This window comes from Heteronotia binoei, chromosome 3 (assembly GCF_032191835.1).
Source record: "Heteronotia binoei isolate CCM8104 ecotype False Entrance Well chromosome 3, APGP_CSIRO_Hbin_v1, whole genome shotgun sequence".
Classification (NCBI taxonomy): domain Eukaryota; kingdom Metazoa; phylum Chordata; class Lepidosauria; order Squamata; family Gekkonidae; genus Heteronotia; species Heteronotia binoei.
Window position 1 is genome coordinate 90,268,911 of NC_083225.1, and position 20,158 is coordinate 90,289,068.

The 20,158-nt window shown below is 45.9% G+C and overlaps 1 protein-coding gene across 4 annotated transcripts in view; it reads left to right on the forward strand.

Moving 5' to 3' along the window:
• Positions 1–20,158, forward strand: part of KDM6A (lysine demethylase 6A) — a 317,940-nt gene that overhangs the window by 241,051 nt on the left and 56,731 nt on the right. For all 4 annotated transcript variants that reach the window (XM_060234177.1, XM_060234176.1, XM_060234178.1 and 1 more), the window contains one exon: positions 18,252–18,381. In XM_060234177.1, the coding sequence (XP_060090160.1) occupies positions 18,252–18,381 (130 nt within the window). The remainder of the gene's footprint in view (positions 1–18,251; positions 18,382–20,158) is intronic.

Below are 20,158 nucleotides of genomic sequence, written 5' to 3' on the forward strand. Positions count from 1 at the left end.
TCATCAGTATGCGAACGTTAGCATTTAATCTATCATAGTCATTATCCCATTATAGGATGTTTATAATCAAAAAGCAAATACAGATTGTCTAATACTGGGGTTACAATGTCATACCTCTAGTCCATATTATATTTACATTGTTATACCTCTAGTCTATGTTATAAATATTTTATTCTTGATTCTCATCATAACATGAAATTGTAAGTAATGGTGCCTTGACCTGGATAGCCCAAGCAAGCCTGATAGAATCAGATCTCAAAAGCTAAGCAAAGACGATTGTGGTTAGTGCTTGGATAGGAGGCTGTCCTTGAAATACTCAGTTGAGAGGACAGAGGCAGGTTTTCAGCCACCTCTCTGAATATCCTCCAGGCCCTCAGTAGGGATCAGTCACCAGAGGCTGACATTATTTCCAGATGCAAATACACACACATACATACATACACTCCTAAAATGCACAGAAATACCAAAGAAAAAAGAAAAAAATAGTAAAGAATGGTAAATTGTCTCCAACTAGCTAAATGTTCAAACCTATGCAGAATGATGGCATATATAAAGCTGGTTCTTTCGTGATAGTATTCTTTGCAGAAGCTCCCTCACTTGAATAATGCTCAGGGGTGGCCAAACTGGCTTAACATTAAGAGCCACAGAGAGCAAATGTCAGATATTTAACAGCCACAAGACAGGAAGCAAGGAAGGAAGGCAAATTGATGGGGGAGAGAGGAGGAAGGGAGAGGTGGAAAGAAAATGATTTTAACTTTAATTGCTGGCTGGCTTGGCTTAGAGAAGTAGTTTAAAGAGAGGAGTGCCTTCTCCAAGCTGGCTGAAAGAGTGGTGGGGGCGTAGAGAGCCACACAACATATGTGAAAGAGCCCCAAGCCATAGTTTGGCCATCCTTGGCCATCATACTGCTTTTTTTTCTTTATTAAAATTCTTAATACTTTCTTTGCACAGAAAGATAAAATACATTTGTATGCATTGTACAACATTACCATGTTAGAAGGAAACTTTGGTTTTCATTGCCTCATCCTCACAACAGCCCTGTAAGGTAGGATAGGATGAGGGAGATAAGCATCAAGACAGACAGGGATTTGTACCCTGTCCAGCCACCTCACCAAACTGCTGTGCCCCTGCTCAGACCACTGTGCCACACACATTTTATACCTTGCAAGTCTTCTGGAGGTAGAACACACCCCCCCCCAAGTCTGAGCATTCTAATAGCACCTCTTGACCCTTTGAACATTTGCTTCCCTCGTGTGGTATCTGTCAGTGTAGGGTTCATGGACGCTCCAACAATGGACAGACTCTTTTCATTTGAAAATAAGTTTCATTTATTGGTTACATACATGTTACTGCTACGAGAGTTCTTTGAAAGTGATAAGGAATACACAGGCTAGCAGGCCTTTATGGCAAAGGATCAAAGCTAGGGGGTTTAAATCATTCTCACAATACAGTTACATTCTACTTCTAAGGAGTGCGAGATTCACACGCTGTTATCTAGCATAGTCAGCCACGGCTGTTCCTTCTCCCCCACAGTCGGCCTTGCAGCGGCTGAGAGCCGGCCACATAGTTTTACACTTCAAACACCTTATGGCCCTTGGCGCCAAGCTCCTCTTCCCCCCTCCACTCCTCCTACTGTCACAGCTAAATTATGGATCTTCTTCGTGGTCTCTGTGCATCACACTTGTGGGAGTAGGCGCCAGCGCCGATCTTGATCGGTAAACTTCAAAAGCTGTGGATTTCCGTGCCGCCGGCCCAGTGCGCATGCCCCGAAGCCCCACTGCGCATGCCCACTGGGACGGCCGCGGACATCCCGCCAGTTCTCTTCTGACCGCCGCGCTGATCGGTTGATCTCTCTGCCACGGTCGGTGAACTTTTCGTTTCCATTCGGAAATTATATAGTTAGCTGTACATAGTTTTAGTATTGTTAGTGTAGATAGAGTAGGTTTTTTCCCTATTGTTGTGGGAGAGCGGGTTTTTTGTTTCCCGCCCTTCGGGGGGGGACCCTCTCCCTTTCTCTTTCTTCCCGCCTTGCCTTTCCTCGTATGGAAAGAAAGTGGGGATTTTTTCGCCGCTGCTCCACGTGCGGGAGTAAGATTGCCCCACCAGACAGGCACTCCCCGTGTTTATTGTGCCGGGGAGAGCGGCACAGGCCGGATTCCTGTTCCCATTGTGCCAAGTTTTCTAAGCAGACGCGAAAAAACAGCAGCACGACTCGCGGCGGCCCTGATGGAGCGAGCACTTTCCCCGCGAACCGAACAGGCCGAGTCATCGGCAGGCCAGGAGGCCCCACCACCGTCGATGCCAGTCGATACCAGGCGGGCTAACATCGATACCGACCGTCCTCGGAAACGATCCGGTTCGGTAGCCGCCTCGGAGTCCTCGGTAACAATCAAAAGGCCCAAGGAGGACAAAGGGATGCCTTCCGGAAAGAAGCTGCACAAGAAGTCTGAGAAGCCCAAACGCATATCGGCTACCCAGTCTTCTCCAGCATCCCCGGTCGTCCCGCCACTGAAGCTCTTTGCCTCTCCTATCCGGCAGCCGAGCTCGCAATTGGCATCGATGCCGACTCAACTCATCGTTTCCGATTCAGACTCAGAGATCGAGTCGGCGCAGCGTGTCGGTACCGGGAGTAGTCCACTCGACAGATCGACCTCCCAGCCTCGAAGCTCCCCTGCTCGACACCGACACAATCGTCGGGACCGACCTTCCAGCAGCCACTCTCCTCGCTGTCGGGAAGAAAAGCGCTCGCCACGAAGCCAGCCGGCCCAGATCCCCTGGGACCAGAGACAGTGGCAATACCTTTATGGGGCCTACCCCATGCAACCCCCCTTTCCGTGGCTTCAACAACGCCAGAAGGATTGGGACCAAGCCTCCGAGACCTCATATCGATCCCGAACGTCTCACAGGACGCAGAGGGATGCCCCGTCGGCATCGAAGCCTCCTGAGCTGCACCGGTCGGCCCAGAAAGCACCCAAGCAACGCTCCCCGTCTGTGAAGGAGCTTACACCAGTGGCCCCGCAGCTGCCCCCTCGGCACCAATCTGAGCTCTCCGATTCGCCAGAGGTATCCCCCAGGTCTCTTGACGACTCTTCACCCGAAAGGGAGGTCTCCTCCAGTGGCGAACCCTCCCCCCCCGGGAAAACATCTGAGGAGCAGCCAATATCACCTTCAGAGGACCTAAAGTCTTATGGTGACCTCATAAAGAGAATGGCTCAGACTCTTTCGCTTACTACAGTCCAGCCACAACCTACAGTAACGGACACTGTCTTCAACATAGTCCAACAAGACACATCCACAGCGGTGGCTCTACCCTTGACGAATGTCATGCTCCAAACTGCCAAGGCCTCCTGGGACAAGCCTGCTTCCACGCCTGTCTCCTCACGCAGGCTGGATCATATGTATAGAATCCAGGAAGCTTCGGCAGAATTTTTATATGTCCACCCTAAACCCAATTTGGTGGTCGTATCGTCGTCCTCCAAGGCGCGAAAGACACACTCCACTCCGCCGGACAAAGAGGGCAGAAAATTGGATGCCATGGGTAGACGGCTGTATTCGGCGGGCTCCCTGGGCGTGAAAATCGCCAACTATGCGGCATGCTATGGCCGCTACCAATATGCACTCTGGGACCAGGTCTCCACTGTAATGGCCACCCTTCCCGAGCAAAGCCGCAACACTCTGAAGAAGTTGCAGAAGGAAGGCATGATCCTGGCTAAGCAACAGTTAAACTCGGCCAGGCATTCAGGTGACACCTGCGCGAAGGCCCTAACAACGGCTATCTCTCTACGCAGGCACTCGTGGCTAAGATCTACGGCGCTCCAACCCGACACACAAACGTATGTCAAAGATCTGCCATTTGACGGAGCAGGTTTATTTAGTTCTACGACTGATTTGGTCCTCCAGGAGCTGGATAAAAGCATCAAAACGTCCAGAAACCTGGGGGTATCCGGACCACGTCCTCAACCTAAGCGTCAGTGGCCTAAAACCTGGCAGAAGAAGCCGTACACCAGGTCGCCAGAGAGGCAGTGGCGATCAAAGTCGGCCTCCTTTACCCGCCCTTCCTACCAGTCGAAGCCCAAGTACTCTCCCCCTTCCACCCAGATGTCCCGCCAGAAGGGGGTGAAGCAAGGCAAACAGGGTCTTTGACTTCCTCCCGGACATTCTTGGCCCGCCGGACTTGGACTCTATCCGCCTTGCAAAATTTTTCCCTGCCTGGTCCCGTATTATCTCGGATCGGTGGGTCTTGTCAATAATCCGGCTGGGTTATTGTATAGAATTCCTCCACCCCCCGTGTACCCCGAGGTTTGTTTCCACTGCACCATCGCAAACTCTCTGCGAGGAGGTCCAGTCGCTCCTCCAAAAGCAAGCCATCCAGAAGGTCCCTACGGACCAGGAAGGTCGGGGATTCTACTCCCGTTATTTTGCGGTCCCCAAACGGGACGGGGGCCTCCAGCCGATCATGGACTTGAGGGCGCTGAACGCCTTTGTGAGGTGCGACAAGTTCAGAATGACATCGCTCCCATACATCCTTCCCCTCCTGGGCAATGGGGATTGGATGGCGACCCTCGACCTAAAAGACGCGTACTTCCATGTCTCAATTGATCCCAGACATCGGAAGTACCTACGCTTCGCAGTCGGGGGCGACCATTACCAGTACCGGGCTCTACCGTTCGGCCTCTGTACGGCCCCAAGGGTATTCACCAAGACCATGGTGGTCATTGCTGCTCACTTGCGGCTGCAAGGTGTGACACTTTTCCCATACATAGACGATTGGCTCCTGGTGGCGGAGTCGAGGGAGAAGTTACTGTGGCACATTTCCATCACCCTGGCCTTGGTGGACGATCTGGGGCTCCAGATCAATCTAAAGAAGTCCAACCTGGTGCCTTCTCAGAGGGTACGATTCATTGGAGCGATCCTCGACACACGAGTGTGCAAGGCGTTTCTCCCTCCAGACAGAGCAGACGCCATTGTGCAGCTGGTGTCCTCTCTCCGACAGAACCCAACTGTCCCTGCAAGGACGCTGCAGCGGCTCCTGGGACTTATGGCAGCGACTACTTCCGTCCTCACGTTTGCGAGGCTCAGGATGCGGCCCCTGCAGCTTTGGTTCCTTCAGAACTTCAGGTGCAACGTCGAGAAGCCATCCCGGTTGCTGACGGTGCCTGTAGTAATCCTGTCGTCCCTCTCCTGGTGGAGCCTGAAGAGTCGCCTGACCGAAGGGGCGCCCTTCCACAAGCCGGAACCGGTCCTGACGCTCACCACGGATGCCTCCCTCTGGGGATGGGGGGCTCACATGGGGGGCCTATGCGTGGGGGACCGTTGGCCGAGCCATCATGCCCACCAGCACATAAACTTCCTGGAGCTACTGGCCATCTTCCACGCGCTTTGCTCTTTCCAACCTCTTCTGGAGGGTCGGTTGGTGGCCGTGATGACGGACAATACCACGGCAATGGCCTATGTCAATCGCCAAGGGGGCATGGTGTCCAGGAGGCTCTGCCAGCTGGCCTCCCTGATATGGGAAACGTGCATCTCCGTAGGGATTTTCCTTCGAGCGACCCATCTTCCGGGGGACAGGAACGTTCAGGCGGATTTTCTGAGTCGAGGTGGAGCTCTCCTCCACGAGTGGGAGCTCAACTGGGAGTTCCTGAGACCACTCTTCAGCCGGTGGGGGACCCCGGACCTGGACGTTTTCGCTACAAGGCAAAACGCAAAATGCCGCCTCTTTTGCTGCAGGGGGGGGGCTCGGACCCTCTCTCCTTGGGGGACGGGCTCCTTGTACCGTGGAGGCACCACAAGGTGTATCTGTTCCCTCCTGTACCACTACTCACCAAGGTAGTACAGAAGATAATGAGGGAACGGCCGAAGGGGATTCTAGTAACGCCCTGGTGGCCCCGACAGCCATGGTTTCCCCTGGTCCTCCGCCTGTCGGGTAGAACTTACCATCATTTTCCCCAGGTGCAGGATCTCCTGCTCTCTCACGAGGGCCGGGTTCTGCACCACGATATCCCGCACCTGCGCCTCACGGCATGGCGTCTGGATCCAGATTCTCTGACAGGACCAAGTTCGTGATCTTGAACTGTAGGAAAACCTCCACGAGACGGTTGTATGCGGCTAAATGGGGCAGGTTCGCCAAGTTCGCTGCAGACCTCTCTGTGGTCCCCGAGAGGGCGGACTTATTGATAATTTTGGACTTCCTAATTACCTTACTGGACGCGGGCCTGGCGCCCTCTTCGGTGCGGATCTACCTAGCTGCTATCTCGGCAGAACACGGGCCGATTGAAGGCTACTCTCCTTTCACGCATCCGGACACTAAACGCTTCCTCAAGGGCATGGCGAGACTGTACCCGGCAGTAAGGGCACCTGCACCTGCGTGGGACCTTCCGCTTGTCCTTAAAGCACTGACAGGGAAGCCGTTTGAGCCAATGGCGACGTGCCCGCCCCACCTCTTGGCCTGGAAGACGGCCTTCCTTGTGGCTATCACCTCAGCGAGGAGGGTGGGGGAGCTTGCTGCGCTCAGGTGTGACTCTCCCTATCTACTGTTTTCGCCCGAAGGGGTCACGCTGCGCCGATATCACCTTCCTGCCTAAGGTGGTGTCTCCCTTCCACCTTAACTCGGAAATTTACCGGTTTATTTCCCCTCTCCGGCCAATGACTCCGAGCGACTGCTACACGCCCTAGATGTTAAGAGGGCACTTTCTTTCTACCTGCACCGCACTGGCCCTTCCCGGAAGGATACCAGGCTGTTCGTTTCATACGCAACGTCCTGCTTAGGACAGCACGTTTCCTCCCAACGCTTATCCAAATGGATTACAGGGACCATCCGACTGTGCTACCTCCTTCGGAAGCGGCCTCTTCCTGGACCACTGCGCGCCCACTCAACCAGGGCGGTGGCTACGTCAGAGGCGTTCATGAAGGGAGTCCCCCTGCAGGATATCTGCAGGGCAGCCACGTGGTCCTCGGCTCACACGTTTGTGACGCACTACGCCTTGGACCTGAGGCACAGACAAGCTTCTTCCGTGGGCCGTGCCGTCTTACAGTCTGTTTCCTCGTGATGGACCGGCGTACCCTCCACCAGGTAGGCCTGAGCTTGTTAATCTCCCACAAGTGTGATGCACAGAGACCACGAAGAAGATAAACAGGTTTCCTACCTGTAACTGATGATCTTCGAGTGGTCATCTGTGCAGTCACATTACCCGCCCGCCTTCCCCGCTGCTGCCGGTCCCTCCATGGGGCTAACGCGGCGGCCAGAAGGAACTGGCGGGATGTCCGCGGCCGTCCCAGTGGGCGTGCGCAGTGGGGCTTCGGGGCATGCGCACTGGGCCGGCGGCGCGGAAATCCACAGCTTTTGAAGTTTACCGATCGAGATTGGCGCTGGCGCCTACTCCCACAAGTGTGACTGCACAGATGACCACTCGAAGATCATCAGTTACAGGTAGGAAACCTGTTTTTACAGCTCACAGGGTTAGTAAACACTATAACAGTTTAAGCCCTCTGGTTAGTATTAAGTTGAACACAAGCTGACAGTATCATGCCGCTTTTCAGCTTAAAGATGGCTTGTATCTTCAGAAGTGTGATATGCTGTGCAGCACATGAAACAATGGTTTCAACTGTACAAATGGTGCCATTATCCAGATTACTTTTGTTGGAGTCGTCTTCCCTGTTTGTAATACGCTAAGAGACACCATAAATTTTAAACAACAAGACAGTGTAATGTAGAGGTCAGTGGTGTTTTGACAAAGCTTGCACATAGAACTTCAATTAGACAAGAGTATGTAGCAAAAAGACATTCACAGAAGACAGATCAAAAACAGTCTTTCCAATCACAAAGGAATAACAATATTTCAGTATTTAGTTCATAGATCCAAAGGAAGCCCTTCCAAAGACGTCTGTTCTAGATATCAAGACATTTAATCTGTCTTTATCACTGGAACCCAATCTTTACAATACATTCACAGAAGACCAACAAGGTTCAGAACATGTCTGTAAGATTTCCAGGTTCTCCCTCTCAAGCCTCATGACCTAGCTTTTCCTACAGGTTCAGCTGCTATAATCTTTCAGAGAAAGTCAGTATAGCAGTATGGGTGCTGACTATCTTTTTTGAAGTTGGTGATTGCATTTTATAGTGTAGTATACATTTAAATGCTGTAACGCTGATTCTTGAATATTGTGATGACATATGATAGAATTGACCACAAGTTAGGGCTACCACCATTGCATTCACTGTGTGGAAGCAAGTCTTTCATCTGATCTAGCAAAATGTAAAGCTTGCAAAAGGGAGTGGATCTTTACATCCTTCAGAAGACAGGTTTTTAAACTTGTTTGTTGTTTTTTAAAATGCTTGTAAATGTTTTCTTATTTTGACCAGGTGTCCTTGTTTAACTATTAAATACAAACCTTACTCCTCCATTTCTAGAGATGTATTAATATTAGGAATTTTCCTGTCATGTTCTTATTTTTCTGGTTAACATTTTAATACTGCCTGTCTTGAAGAAATGAATTATTTTAGTTCTTAATTAATGCCTCCATTTGAAAAGATTTATTTCAAGCAATGTAAAAACAGTTTTCTGATAATTGGGTCATATCTACATTAAATATTTCTGGTACTGTGACAACCACATGTAATAGACTGTCTTTAGTTTCTTTTAGGCCTCATTTAATAATAGTGGACATGCCTCCATGTTTGTTGCCATCTTATAAAATGTTCTGTTTCAATGAAACAGTTGTCAGCAAAGTTATGAACTAATTGTATTCAATTTTCCTTTATTACAAATTGCTGTCTGCTTTTTTCCTCTCGGTATACTTGTTTAGCCTAGAGATATTAGAAAATTCAGATCTATTTTTTTCAAAGTCATAGAACATTTAATGTATATAATGTATATTATATAAATATAATGTATATAATTCTGTGTATATTTATGTAACTCTTAAACACAATAGTAACGACTTTTACCCAAAATTCAAGAAACAGAATTGTGTTTAAGACTTACATAAATATACACAGGCCATTCCTTCTTGGTTCTTTTCAGTAGAGGGGACCATTGTACACTCATTCTTCTGTACCTTTAAGACTAGGAGAGAGAAAAGAGATTGTTTTTCCTACAATATAGGATTGTTTTAGTCATACTTTCTGTTTGTATGCCATAATTTTGAAGTTCTTAAGAAAATAAAGTGGTGGAAGGAGATGAGTGTTGCTGCTTGTTCTTCTGAGAGCAATTGTTACTTGCCCCTAGTGAGCAGGTGAGTGGGAAATTGCAGCTCCCATTAGCCAAGCTATCTCATAATTTGGACTCTAGAGGTATTAAAGGAATACAGTGTGTTTTAGCCAAACAGTATTGCTAGTGGTTTCAGCTCTGAGACCAAATATTAATTCTTCCACCTGAATCAAAACCTGTGCTCTAATGGACATTTTTAAAGAAGCTGAATGTAAGAGGGAATATTCACCCTTTTATCAGCATTTGCCTTAGTCTTCTGCACCATTCAAACCAGGAATAAGAGAGCATTGCTTTCCTGTAATATAAGAGAATTTAGCTCCTGGGCAACCCTCCCTTTGTATGGGTAGAGAAATTTGATGGGATCCATGGTATGCATCTAGGGCACATAATAAGCTGTTCTGTAGAAATAACCTAGGGCTCCTTATTGAGATACATTCAAGCTGTGTTATCTGGCACTTAACCTTGAAAGCTTTGTTAATCAACATCTAAAAAATTCTGATAGCCATCTGGTAGCTCTCACTAGTGCTTGCAGAAGTCAGTTTTGTATGTCGAGGGGGAAGTATGTTTGTTCCCACACATAAGAGTTACTTGGGAGGATGACAGACGGAGGCTGACCACTCAGCTGGCTTACCACTTCTGATCCCCTCTCTCACATGGCACCAAAGTTCCCACCGAGTGCCTTTTGTTGGTGCCATCTGCAGAGGTTTTTGCTCCCCTGCCAGAACTTGGATTTTCAGCAAGAGGTTCAGACTTCTTCAGCTTCCAATATTGCTACAGAAGGAGCTCTGGTGGTGGATTGCTCCATCCATGTTCCAGGAGGGGATTGAAGGACCTGAAGAGAACTGTGATTACTTCAGATGCAAACCTCATTGGTTGAGGGGCCTACATATAGGGAAGAATGGCACAGGGTCCTTGGAAGAGGATTTGAGCAGTATTAACCTACTAAAGATCAGGGACATAAGATTAGGTTTGCTGGCATTCCAGGATCGTCGTGTCATCGTACACATGGACAACATGACAGCTAAGGCCTACATGAACCAGCAAGGAGACTCAGGGCGGTTTTGCAGTGGTTTTGTTATCCAGTAAACCTTTTCCTGCTTTTTAAGAAAAGGTCTGGTGCTCTGACCTGGATAGTCCAGGCAAGCCCGATCTCATCATATCTTCAAAGCTACGCAGGGCCAACCCTCTCAAGTACTTAGATAGGAGACCTCCTTGGAATACCCAGGACTGGAAGGCAAAGGCAGGCTTTGTCAAGCCATTTCTCTTAACATCCTCCATGCCCCAGTAGGGGTCACCAGAAGTCACCATGACTTCCAGGCATGCACACGCACACACAAAACAAAAACAAAAAATCCCACACACCCCCGAAAAGTAAGGATCTGGAATTGGTGTGCATGCAGCTTCAGGGACCCACAGGTCTGAATACTGCTGGCCCATCAGAGGGGCACTGGCTCAAGGAGCCATGTCTGGATCTTGACACGGTGGCAGATTAAGGGGATTGAGGCCTTGTTCACAAGTCAGCCTAAATGGCGATATACTATTTGGTATAAGTACTGTAGTTATATTGAATAGTTAGAATATAGCTGTTAGGATGGCAGCAACAAAGTCACCAGGAATTTTGTTGATTATTCATGAATTGGAAGTCACCCTTCAAGATTCAGAAATGAGAAGTTGCAGAGTACAGGAATATAAATGAACTTCTAGATGAATAAGAAAAGCTCTTGTGCATTCAAAAATCAGAGACAAAAGAGGTGGTTAGAAAAGGAAAGGAAGAACATATGGCTGTACTAAAGAATTCATCTCATTCATGCAGAAGAAGAAATAATAATGAGATGTATAAAAAGTGATACCCCTAAGCAGCCAACCCAGGACATCTTGAGTCAACACAGAAACCTATGGGAAATGACATTCCTGTGCAGCAGACCAAAGTTAAGAACATTGTCCTCTTTGACAATGGAGGCTCAAGTTGCAGCCACTGCCAAATCCGCCTTTTTCCATCTCCGGCGGGCTCGGCAGTTGGCCCCTTTCCTGGAACACAACAACCTCCCAATGGTGATCCATGCCACGGTCACCTCAAGAATTGATCACTGTAATGCTCTTTACATGGGACTACCCTTGACCCTGACTCAGAAACTGCAGCAGTGCAGAACGCAGCAGCACGGCTGTTAATGAAACTTCCTCGACGGGACCACATTCAGCCAGTGCTGAAAGAACTGCACTGGCTATCTATTGTGTTCCGAGTCAATTTCAAGGTGTTGGTATTGACCTTTAAAGCCCTATATGATCGGGGGCCTGTCTATCTTCGGGACCGCCATTCTCCACATGTTCCCCAGAGAGGACGCAACATCTATTGTCCGTCCCTGGACCAAGAGAGGTCAGGCTGTGCTCTACAAGGTCCAGAGCCTTCTCAGTGGCAGCACCTGAAATATGGAATGCACTCCCGGAGGCCATAAGGGCCCTGTGGGACCTCTCTCAATTCCGCAAGGCCTGCAAAAACTGAGTTATTTTGACAGGCCTTTGGCAGCTAAACCGGAAGAGGACTGCCACCCTACACTACTGAGAAATTGGAGTCACTACGGACTCACTGTTAGTAAAGAACGATCCTGCCTAGGTTGTTGCTTAACAGCACCATAAAATGTTTTAAAATGTTTTAATTGTATTTACTATTTAAAGTTTTGAACTGTTTAATTGTGTTTGTTTGAAGTTTTGAACTGATTGTTAGCAGCCCTGGGTCCACTTGTGGAGAGGGCAGGATAAAAATTAAAGGTAACAACAACAACTGTGGTGCCATAGGAGGAAGCCAACCGGGAGACTGGCCTCCCATGGCCTCTGTGTAGTTACAGAGATGACAGATGGAATTGCTGCTTCACTAGCATGAGGAGAACTGGAAGAGATGCAAATTCCCCATGTTCCAGGGTGAGCAAAATCCGATGGCATACATTGCCTTTTTTGAAGCTTCATGTGCAGACATGCAAACCCATGTGTGTGGTGAGTTAAGTGACTTCATGGGGGATCTTCCCAGCAGGGATGAGGGATTATCAACAGTTTTAAGCTAAGCAGAGGTTTGGGCTGTCGGAAGACAAATCAAAGCAATCCCCAAACCCAAGGAAACGTATGCAGCCTTTATGTTGCACTTAACTATACTTTTAGATTCATGGATTGATGCCTCCCAGGCATATACTCAACCTCAGTTGAGAGGCATTCTAATTAGAGAACAGTTTTTCTCATATTTTGTCGCCAGACATTACTGCACTAGTGCAAGCCCAGGCTCTTTAATTCACATTCTTCGCAGACCAACTAGTGACAGTTTTGCTCTGAGTTGTTGAAGGGACTTGGCCCCTGGGAGCCAATGGTTAGGAGAAGGGAAAGGCAGCAGATGATGGGGTCTGAGCTGAGCAGCCAAGAAACTTTTCCAAGCCACTCTGGCAGGCCAAGCCCTGTTTCCAACAAGGAGCGCAAACCTAGTATAACATATGTTCCTTGGATGGAACATCATTCCTGTTATGAAAAGGAGTAAGCCAGCAGAGATTATAGAGTCCCTGCAAAAAAAGAGAAAGGGCTAACCTAAGCCAAAGGCAATATGTTAATGAGAACCCCTCTGAGTACTGGGAGTTGCAGGAAAGAGAATCTCCATATGCTTAAATTCCCCAGGTTGCAGATGTAAAGGAGAATAATAAGGCTCATGCTCAAAGGCTCCAAGCAGAGCAGATTCTGATCAGAGATGAAGGGCACCGCTGTTGATTAAGGATGACATTGCTCCTGAGATCTGCCCCACGTGTTGAAGCACCCAGAGACAGGCCAACCAAAGCACTCCCTTTCATGTTGGTTGTTCCCTTATTCCAGGAAAAATGTCTGGAACAATTGAGAAGTGCTGTTGTGGTCATTGGCAGGGACAGGGTGCTTTTGAGGTTCTCAGAAACTGGCAATGACTTCAATTCCATCTCTAGAAACTTGTTGAAGGATCCTGTGAAATGGACTGGAAAGGTTTCCATTCACACCTATGATTCTCAGATCTCCAATCAGCCTGTGGTTCTTATACAGGAGCACTTCAGACACTGGGAGGGACAACTGTATTAGTTCAGTCAAACAAAAATGATAAATTTCTGTTTGGAAGAGCTTTGCTGTATTGACATGGTGTGTCCCAAGGTGCCAAAGTGCTAGCTCTGCTGAAGGTGATTACTTGCAGCCAAGCTAGAGAAATAAAGAAGACAACCCTTCCAGAGGAGTCCAAATGTACTGTGACATCATAACAAATGCAACCTAACTTAAATATATATACAATACAATTTTACTGATCTAGTGTAAGAGCAACTATAATAGTCTTCGGTAGTCTTTGTGTTTGTAAACATCCTCAGCATACCAAATTCTAGTAAATATATTCAGTCCACATATTCAGTTCATTCAGATATTACAGATGAAAATGGTTCCGTGTTCTTATGTTTCCCATGAAGCAAAGAGATTCATTTTCCACGAAACAGAGCAACACCAATTCTAGTCGTCAGCCACTTTTTCGCCTTACATTAGTTTAGTTTATTAAATTTATACCTTGCCCTCCCCACCAAGGCAGGCTCAGGGCGACTTACAGCATTAGTAATAATAACAATAAAAGACTCACACATTGGTATCTCATAATAATAAAATCAATTAATTAGTAAAAACAATTTAAAACAGTTGGTGCTAATAACATTTTGGTGTCGTTCAGTTACGATGACGTTAGTATTTCCTGGATACCTCCTGCTGATATAGGTCTCAAAGGTCAGCTAAAAGCAAGCTGGAAGAGTGTGGTCTTACAGACCTTGTGGAACTGTAAGTCCTAAATGGACAAAACATCTCTGTTGGACCTCATTCAATAACTACTATGCATTTCACATTACAACTTGAATTGCACAAAACACTGATTATAAATTCAGCTGTATTTGTTATGATGTCACAGTACACTTGAGTAGTCTAGCCTATGTTTTTTCCATGATTCTATCTACTGGCTGGCTGTTCCAGAAACACTGGCAGCAGCAGAGCCTTTGCAAGCTGAAGAGAAAGAGAGGAGGGCTTTGCTAAGGAATTGTGGACAGACTGCTCGGACCAAGGTGAGGGAGAAAGAGAAGACAGACCCCCTGATGGAGCTCCAAACAGAAGGAAGCCAAATCTTCAGTAGGCCTAAATCCCTCCCTTGCTTCTTAGAAAATTCAGCCTGAGTTAGAAACTGTGCCAGGGTGGCAACTGGGGGCTTTCAGACATCTGAAATTTTTGAAGAGGCTAGGCTTAATTGTGAAACTCTGAGAGACTGCCACCTGTAAGCCAAGGCAATTTCACTGGAACTTGAATGAAGTTAACAGCTAACAGATTTATGTGGACTGAGGGGCCTTTGTACAGAGACTACCTTCCTAAAAACCAGCCAGAGGGGACTGTCAGTTTACCAGCTTGTCGTTCCTCGAGGATTCAGAAAGGGGATTTTTCAGGCAGCTCATGACATCCCCTTTTCGGGGCAGCTGGCCATGAAGAGGACATTGGATTGAGTCATGTGTTCCGATTAGTGACCAATTATAAACCAGAGCACTGACATAATGTGGATGAATATTCTCTGTGAAGGTTGTTAAAGAGGAAGAAATGTTAAATCTGAGGGATGGGCTAATGAAAACTGAAGGCACAGAGCGCACACAGAGGGTCCCCATGTGAAGGTTTCAATGTCAGAATAGATCCAGGCAAAAGGCTAGCATGCACACACCCTTTAAGTCCATCCTTTATTCATTCAACAAATTCATGGAGGGAGCGGCTGTTTTTGGAACTTAACTAGTGTGGGAAGAAGAGGGGTGAGTGAGTCTTGAGGGAAGATTTGCTGAGTTCCTGTCTTATTTATACTTTGCTTTTTTCCTGAATATTGTTTGTGAAATAATATTAATTTATCTTGCTCTGTAGGGAATGTAATTCAAGGTTGCTTTGTCTAAATAGCCTGAATCAAGGCAATTCGGCAGTATTGATGCTGTTGGACCTGTCGGCTGCGTTCGACACAGTCAACCATCAGCTGCTGATCCACTGCCTTGCCAACGCAGGGATTCAGGGATTGCCCTTGCAATAGCTCTCCTTCTTCTTTGTGGTCGGGGACAAAGGTTGGTGATTGGGGGACAATCATCCCAGAGATTCCCGCTTAATTGCGGTGTGCCTCAGGGGGCGGTGCTCTCCCCAATGTTGTTCAACATTTATATGTACCCCCTTGCCCAGATTGTCTGGAGATATGGGCTGGGTTGCCATCAATATGCTGATGACACCCAGCTGTCTACTAGCCTACTGATGGATGACCAGTTTGACTCTGCCCCAGAAAATCTAGACCTGGCGCTGCAAGCCATGGCAAGGTGGCTTAGGCTGAGTCGACTGAAGCTGAATCCAACGAAAACAGAGGTCCTTTGCCTGAGTTGTGGTGGTCCGGGAAGGGAAATCCCCCTACCAGCTTTGATGGGGTGCCACTGATAACAATGCCCAGAGTCAGAAGCCTGGGGGTGCTGTTAGAGCCTACACTGACAATGGAGGCCTAGATAGCAGCCACTGTCAAATCCGCCTTCTTCCATCTTAGGCAGGTAAGACAGTTGGTCCCCTTCCTCGAGCGTGGCAACCTGGCAACCGTGATCCATGCTACGGTCGCCTCGAGATTGGACTACTGCAATGCCCTCTATATGGAGCTGTCCTTGTCTTGAGTCTGGAAACTGCAGAATGCGGCGGCCAAGCTGTTATTGGGGCTCTCTATAAGGGAGCACATACAGAAAGGGCTGCGGGAGCTGCACTGGCTGCCGATAGTATACCGAATTCACTACAAGGTGCTGGTTATTACCTTTAAAGCCCTATATGGCCGAGGACATGTCTACCTTAGGGACTGTCTCTCCCCACATGTTCCCCAGAGAGTACTTGGATCTGGGACGCAGAATTCATTGCCGATCCCTGGTCCGAGGGAGGCGAGATTGAAGTCTACTAGAGAGAGAGAGCCTTCTCAATTGCAGCCCCCTATTGATGGAACCAACTTACGGAAGAAGTAAGGGCCTTGCGGGACCTTGCCCAGTTCCGCAAGGCCTGTAAAACAGCACTATTTTGACTTGCCTTCAACTGAATAATAGTATAAGAGGATGCCCAATATTGCTGAACACACTGGAACTAATGATACTAATACCAAAATTGTTTTAAATTGTTTAACTTGTCTTAATTGTTAAATTCTAATGTTTATCTGTTGTTTTGTTTTAGTTTAATTGCTGTGAGCTGCCCCCTGAGCCTGCTTTGGCGGGTAGGGCGAGATATAAATCCAATAAATAAATAAAATAGTTAAACAGCTTCAATCATGATTAAGCCATAACTCTCAGCTCCTTGAATGGGGGGCATGTGAGGCAAAGTACCATTTTCTTCCAATATTAGTGGATCTACTCAGCTTTGCAGGTAGCTGTAATTAATCCACCTTGTCCACACGCACTTATCTCCTTCATGGGGGGAAGGGGAGCAGGAGTGATGCTGCATTCTTCCAGAGAATTCCTGTGATTGTGGGCCCTGATTGGATTTGGAGCATCATCTGATGCCAGAGGTTTAATGAGTATAACTGATCCAGATATCAAGGGAAGGGGGCTGCTGACTTGGTGATTTTACTGGACAGAGGCATGGACTATTCTGAACCATGGAAGAATGCTTAAGCCTCTGTTTTTGAACTCTGGAATTCTGTGACTCTGCCATCTAATGTCAAGCATCAATGTGTTAGGCAGCTTTTATTGTTTGTGCTGTTTAATCAAGCAAATTGTGTTGTCTAATGATATTCCTTTTTTCCTTTTGATATCTAATCTTTTCCTATCCTTTTAAGAAAAGATCTGGTATCTTGTGTGAGTGCAGCTTCAGAGACATGTCTGAACACTGCTGGCCTGTGAGAGGGGCAGTGGCTCAGGGAGACCCGGGTCTGGGGCTTGACAGAGGAGGATTCCACTTCGGAGCTACAGGAAAGAGAAGGAATTGACTGAAATTGGCCCCATTTTGTTCTTAACAAGCTTTTACCACATTAGGACAAAATGAAGATTATGGAATAGCATAAATTCTCCTTAAGGGCTAAGCTGTAGTCCTTAAGGTGTGTGGTTTTTTTTGGTTCAGGTAAAATACTGATATTTTCTAATATTCCCAAATCTCAATATAGGTATGATATAGGGATTCAGGAAATAATTGGGATTACCAATTTTTTCAGCTCCACCATTATAAACAATGGTCCCCATAGGCTATAATACAGAATCAATCCTGGGGTATCTGGGGCCCGGGGGGCGGGGTATAGAGGCATAGCTACTGGTGCCTCTCCTCAACCCCTCCCCCAAGTTTCAAAAAGATTGGACAAAAGGGTCCAATTCTACAGGCTCAAGAAGGTGCCCCCATCCTCCATTGTTTCCACTGGAAGGGGAAAAGGCCTTAAATGCCTTCTCCAAATCTCAGTGCAACCCCAAGCCATGGTGAGTGAACTCCAAAGACATTTAAATGGACGTAGAGCCCTTTAAATGTCCCATAATTGCAGCTATCCAGTGGCTCCGAAAAATCCTGAATATTTTTGAGGTGGGCATTTTTGGGTAGCTGAATCACCAGCCCCCTTCAGCTCAGTTTATACCTGAGCACACTACTACTAAGCTCTATCAGCAAAGCACATGCACTGTTATTCTACTCTAATCTTCTTGGTGTAGCCTTCTTCAAGAACACCCCAATGGTACCTTTTGATCTAATAGATGTTTTCAGCATTCCTTTTTGATGAAATTTTCTTTAATCAATATTGGATTAAAAGGCAGCACTTCATGTTTCATGCTAATTAGATTGTCAAATAATTCCTCTTGAAATTGAGTGTGTTAATGAAAATGTTGTGAATTCTGCAAAGAAAAACAGAAATTTAATAAAGTAAGTTCAGTAACTATTGAAAATTCTTGATTCAGAGATACTGTGACTTTCCTATGCTGGACAATCAGTTTAATCTTGAACATCTTTTAGGCATAAAAATGCATAGCTAACAGACTTGTGTGTGTTCATTGGCATTTGTATACTCTTGTTTTCTTTTAGGAATCTGGGTAAAAATGGCCTATCTAACAGTAGCGTTTTATTGGATAAATGTCCTCCTCCAAGACCACCACCACCTCCACATCCTCCCCTGCCAAAGGACAAGCTTAATCCACCTACACCTAGTATTTATGTAAGTACCAACTGCATGGTTGCAATGAATATGCTGATGCCTTTAGTGGTGGGGGAAGCCTAGTTTTACAAGCTATATTTTTCTAGTCTTAAATTCTGGCTGTGATCCAGAGATCACTTTTTCCATGTACATGAGGGCGCGCTTGGTAGGCTTCTAATGCTTTTTCTTTCACAGAGAAGCTTTTTAAAGTGCCTTTTTCTGGAACATGACTATCATCCACAGAAGACTGTTGTTCCTTTTTCAGAAGCCCCATGGGAATGCAGGATTGTTACTCTGAAGAAAGTGTGTGTTAATATTTTATGTTTATCCATTATGTACCTGTTGGCTTCTGTGACTGCATGGTCGTTTAAATGTAAAAATTGTCACACAAATATATCTGAGTTTTTGAAGTACATTCTTTATTGCTAAAGTAGATTCTTTATTGCTAAAAACCCATATTTAGGGAATGTACATCAGTACAGTCGTTTTATGGTTTCTGTAGTTTTTTTGCTATCTAAATTGTTTTAATTTAGAAATGAACTGTAATAGAACAGTTTTTCAGTATGCCTCCCATAAAATGAAAAGGTTTTTTTTTCTTTTATGTGAATTAATTGGTTTGGTTTTAGTACTAATGCAATATATGAGTTTAAGAATGTCATAGATTGAATAATTTATAGTGGAAATCAGAATTAAAACATGCAATTAATACAACTCAAAATTAAAGTTCATGATCAATTAAGAGGTTGCTTGATTTAATAGTTGCAAGCATTTGTTGATTCCAATACTAGACAGCCAGACAAAATCTAAAAATATCAAATAGTAAAATAATTTAGGACTGACTATTGGTACAAATTTACTGTGATACAGTAATTAACAGTATTATAATTTGAAAAGTTGTAGAACTCTCTGTGCTTTGTACAACAATCCCTCTGCTCAAATCAGAGTTAATGATTATTACTCTCAGTCCTGTCAACTTAAAAGAGGCCAAGGGTTTCCCCTTTCGATGTTAATTTTTGCTATATCTATGGAACACCTGGCAGAATGTATATTGAGGGTGTTTCTATAGGTTCCCAAACCCATAAAATAGCGATCTTTGCTGATGATGTTGTATTATACACCTCTTCTCCAATAAGGTCAGTACAGGTCTTCAGTCAGATCTTACAACAATTTAGTCTTTTGTCTGGGTTAAAAATCAACCTGGAAAATACAATGTTGCATCCGATTAATCAGTTGATACTGAAGCAAGGCTAAGAAATCTAGTCCCTTATTCATGGATGGATAAGAAGTGGTCATATGTAGGGATAAATAGCCCAAAGAAAATTAAAGCTTTGATGAAATTCAACTATGATGAGTTGCTAAAGGAAGTTCAAGCATTCTTAGTTAAATGGAACAGAATCAGCCTTTCTTGGCATGAAAGAATCATGAGTATCAAATTTGTTATTCTTCCTAAATTGTTATATTTTTTCCGAGCTATTCTAATAGAAATATCAGAAAAAACTTTGAATAAATGGAAACAAATTTTAAATCAATTTATTTGGAATAACTCTAGGCCTAGGATAAAATTTTCAACAATGTGTAGACTCATCAAGAAGTGTGTGTGTGGGGGGGGGGGAGGATTTTCCAATACCCAATCTTAGAGTCTACTATTCTGCAGCGAATCATGCCCAAACTGTTAAAATGATTAGGACAAATCCGGTAGAAGCTTGGATCAGTATTGAACAAGAGTATGTTTTCCCCTTCTCTTTGAGAGGAACTTTTTGGTCTAACTGTCAGAAGAGATCACATTCTATACCAGCAA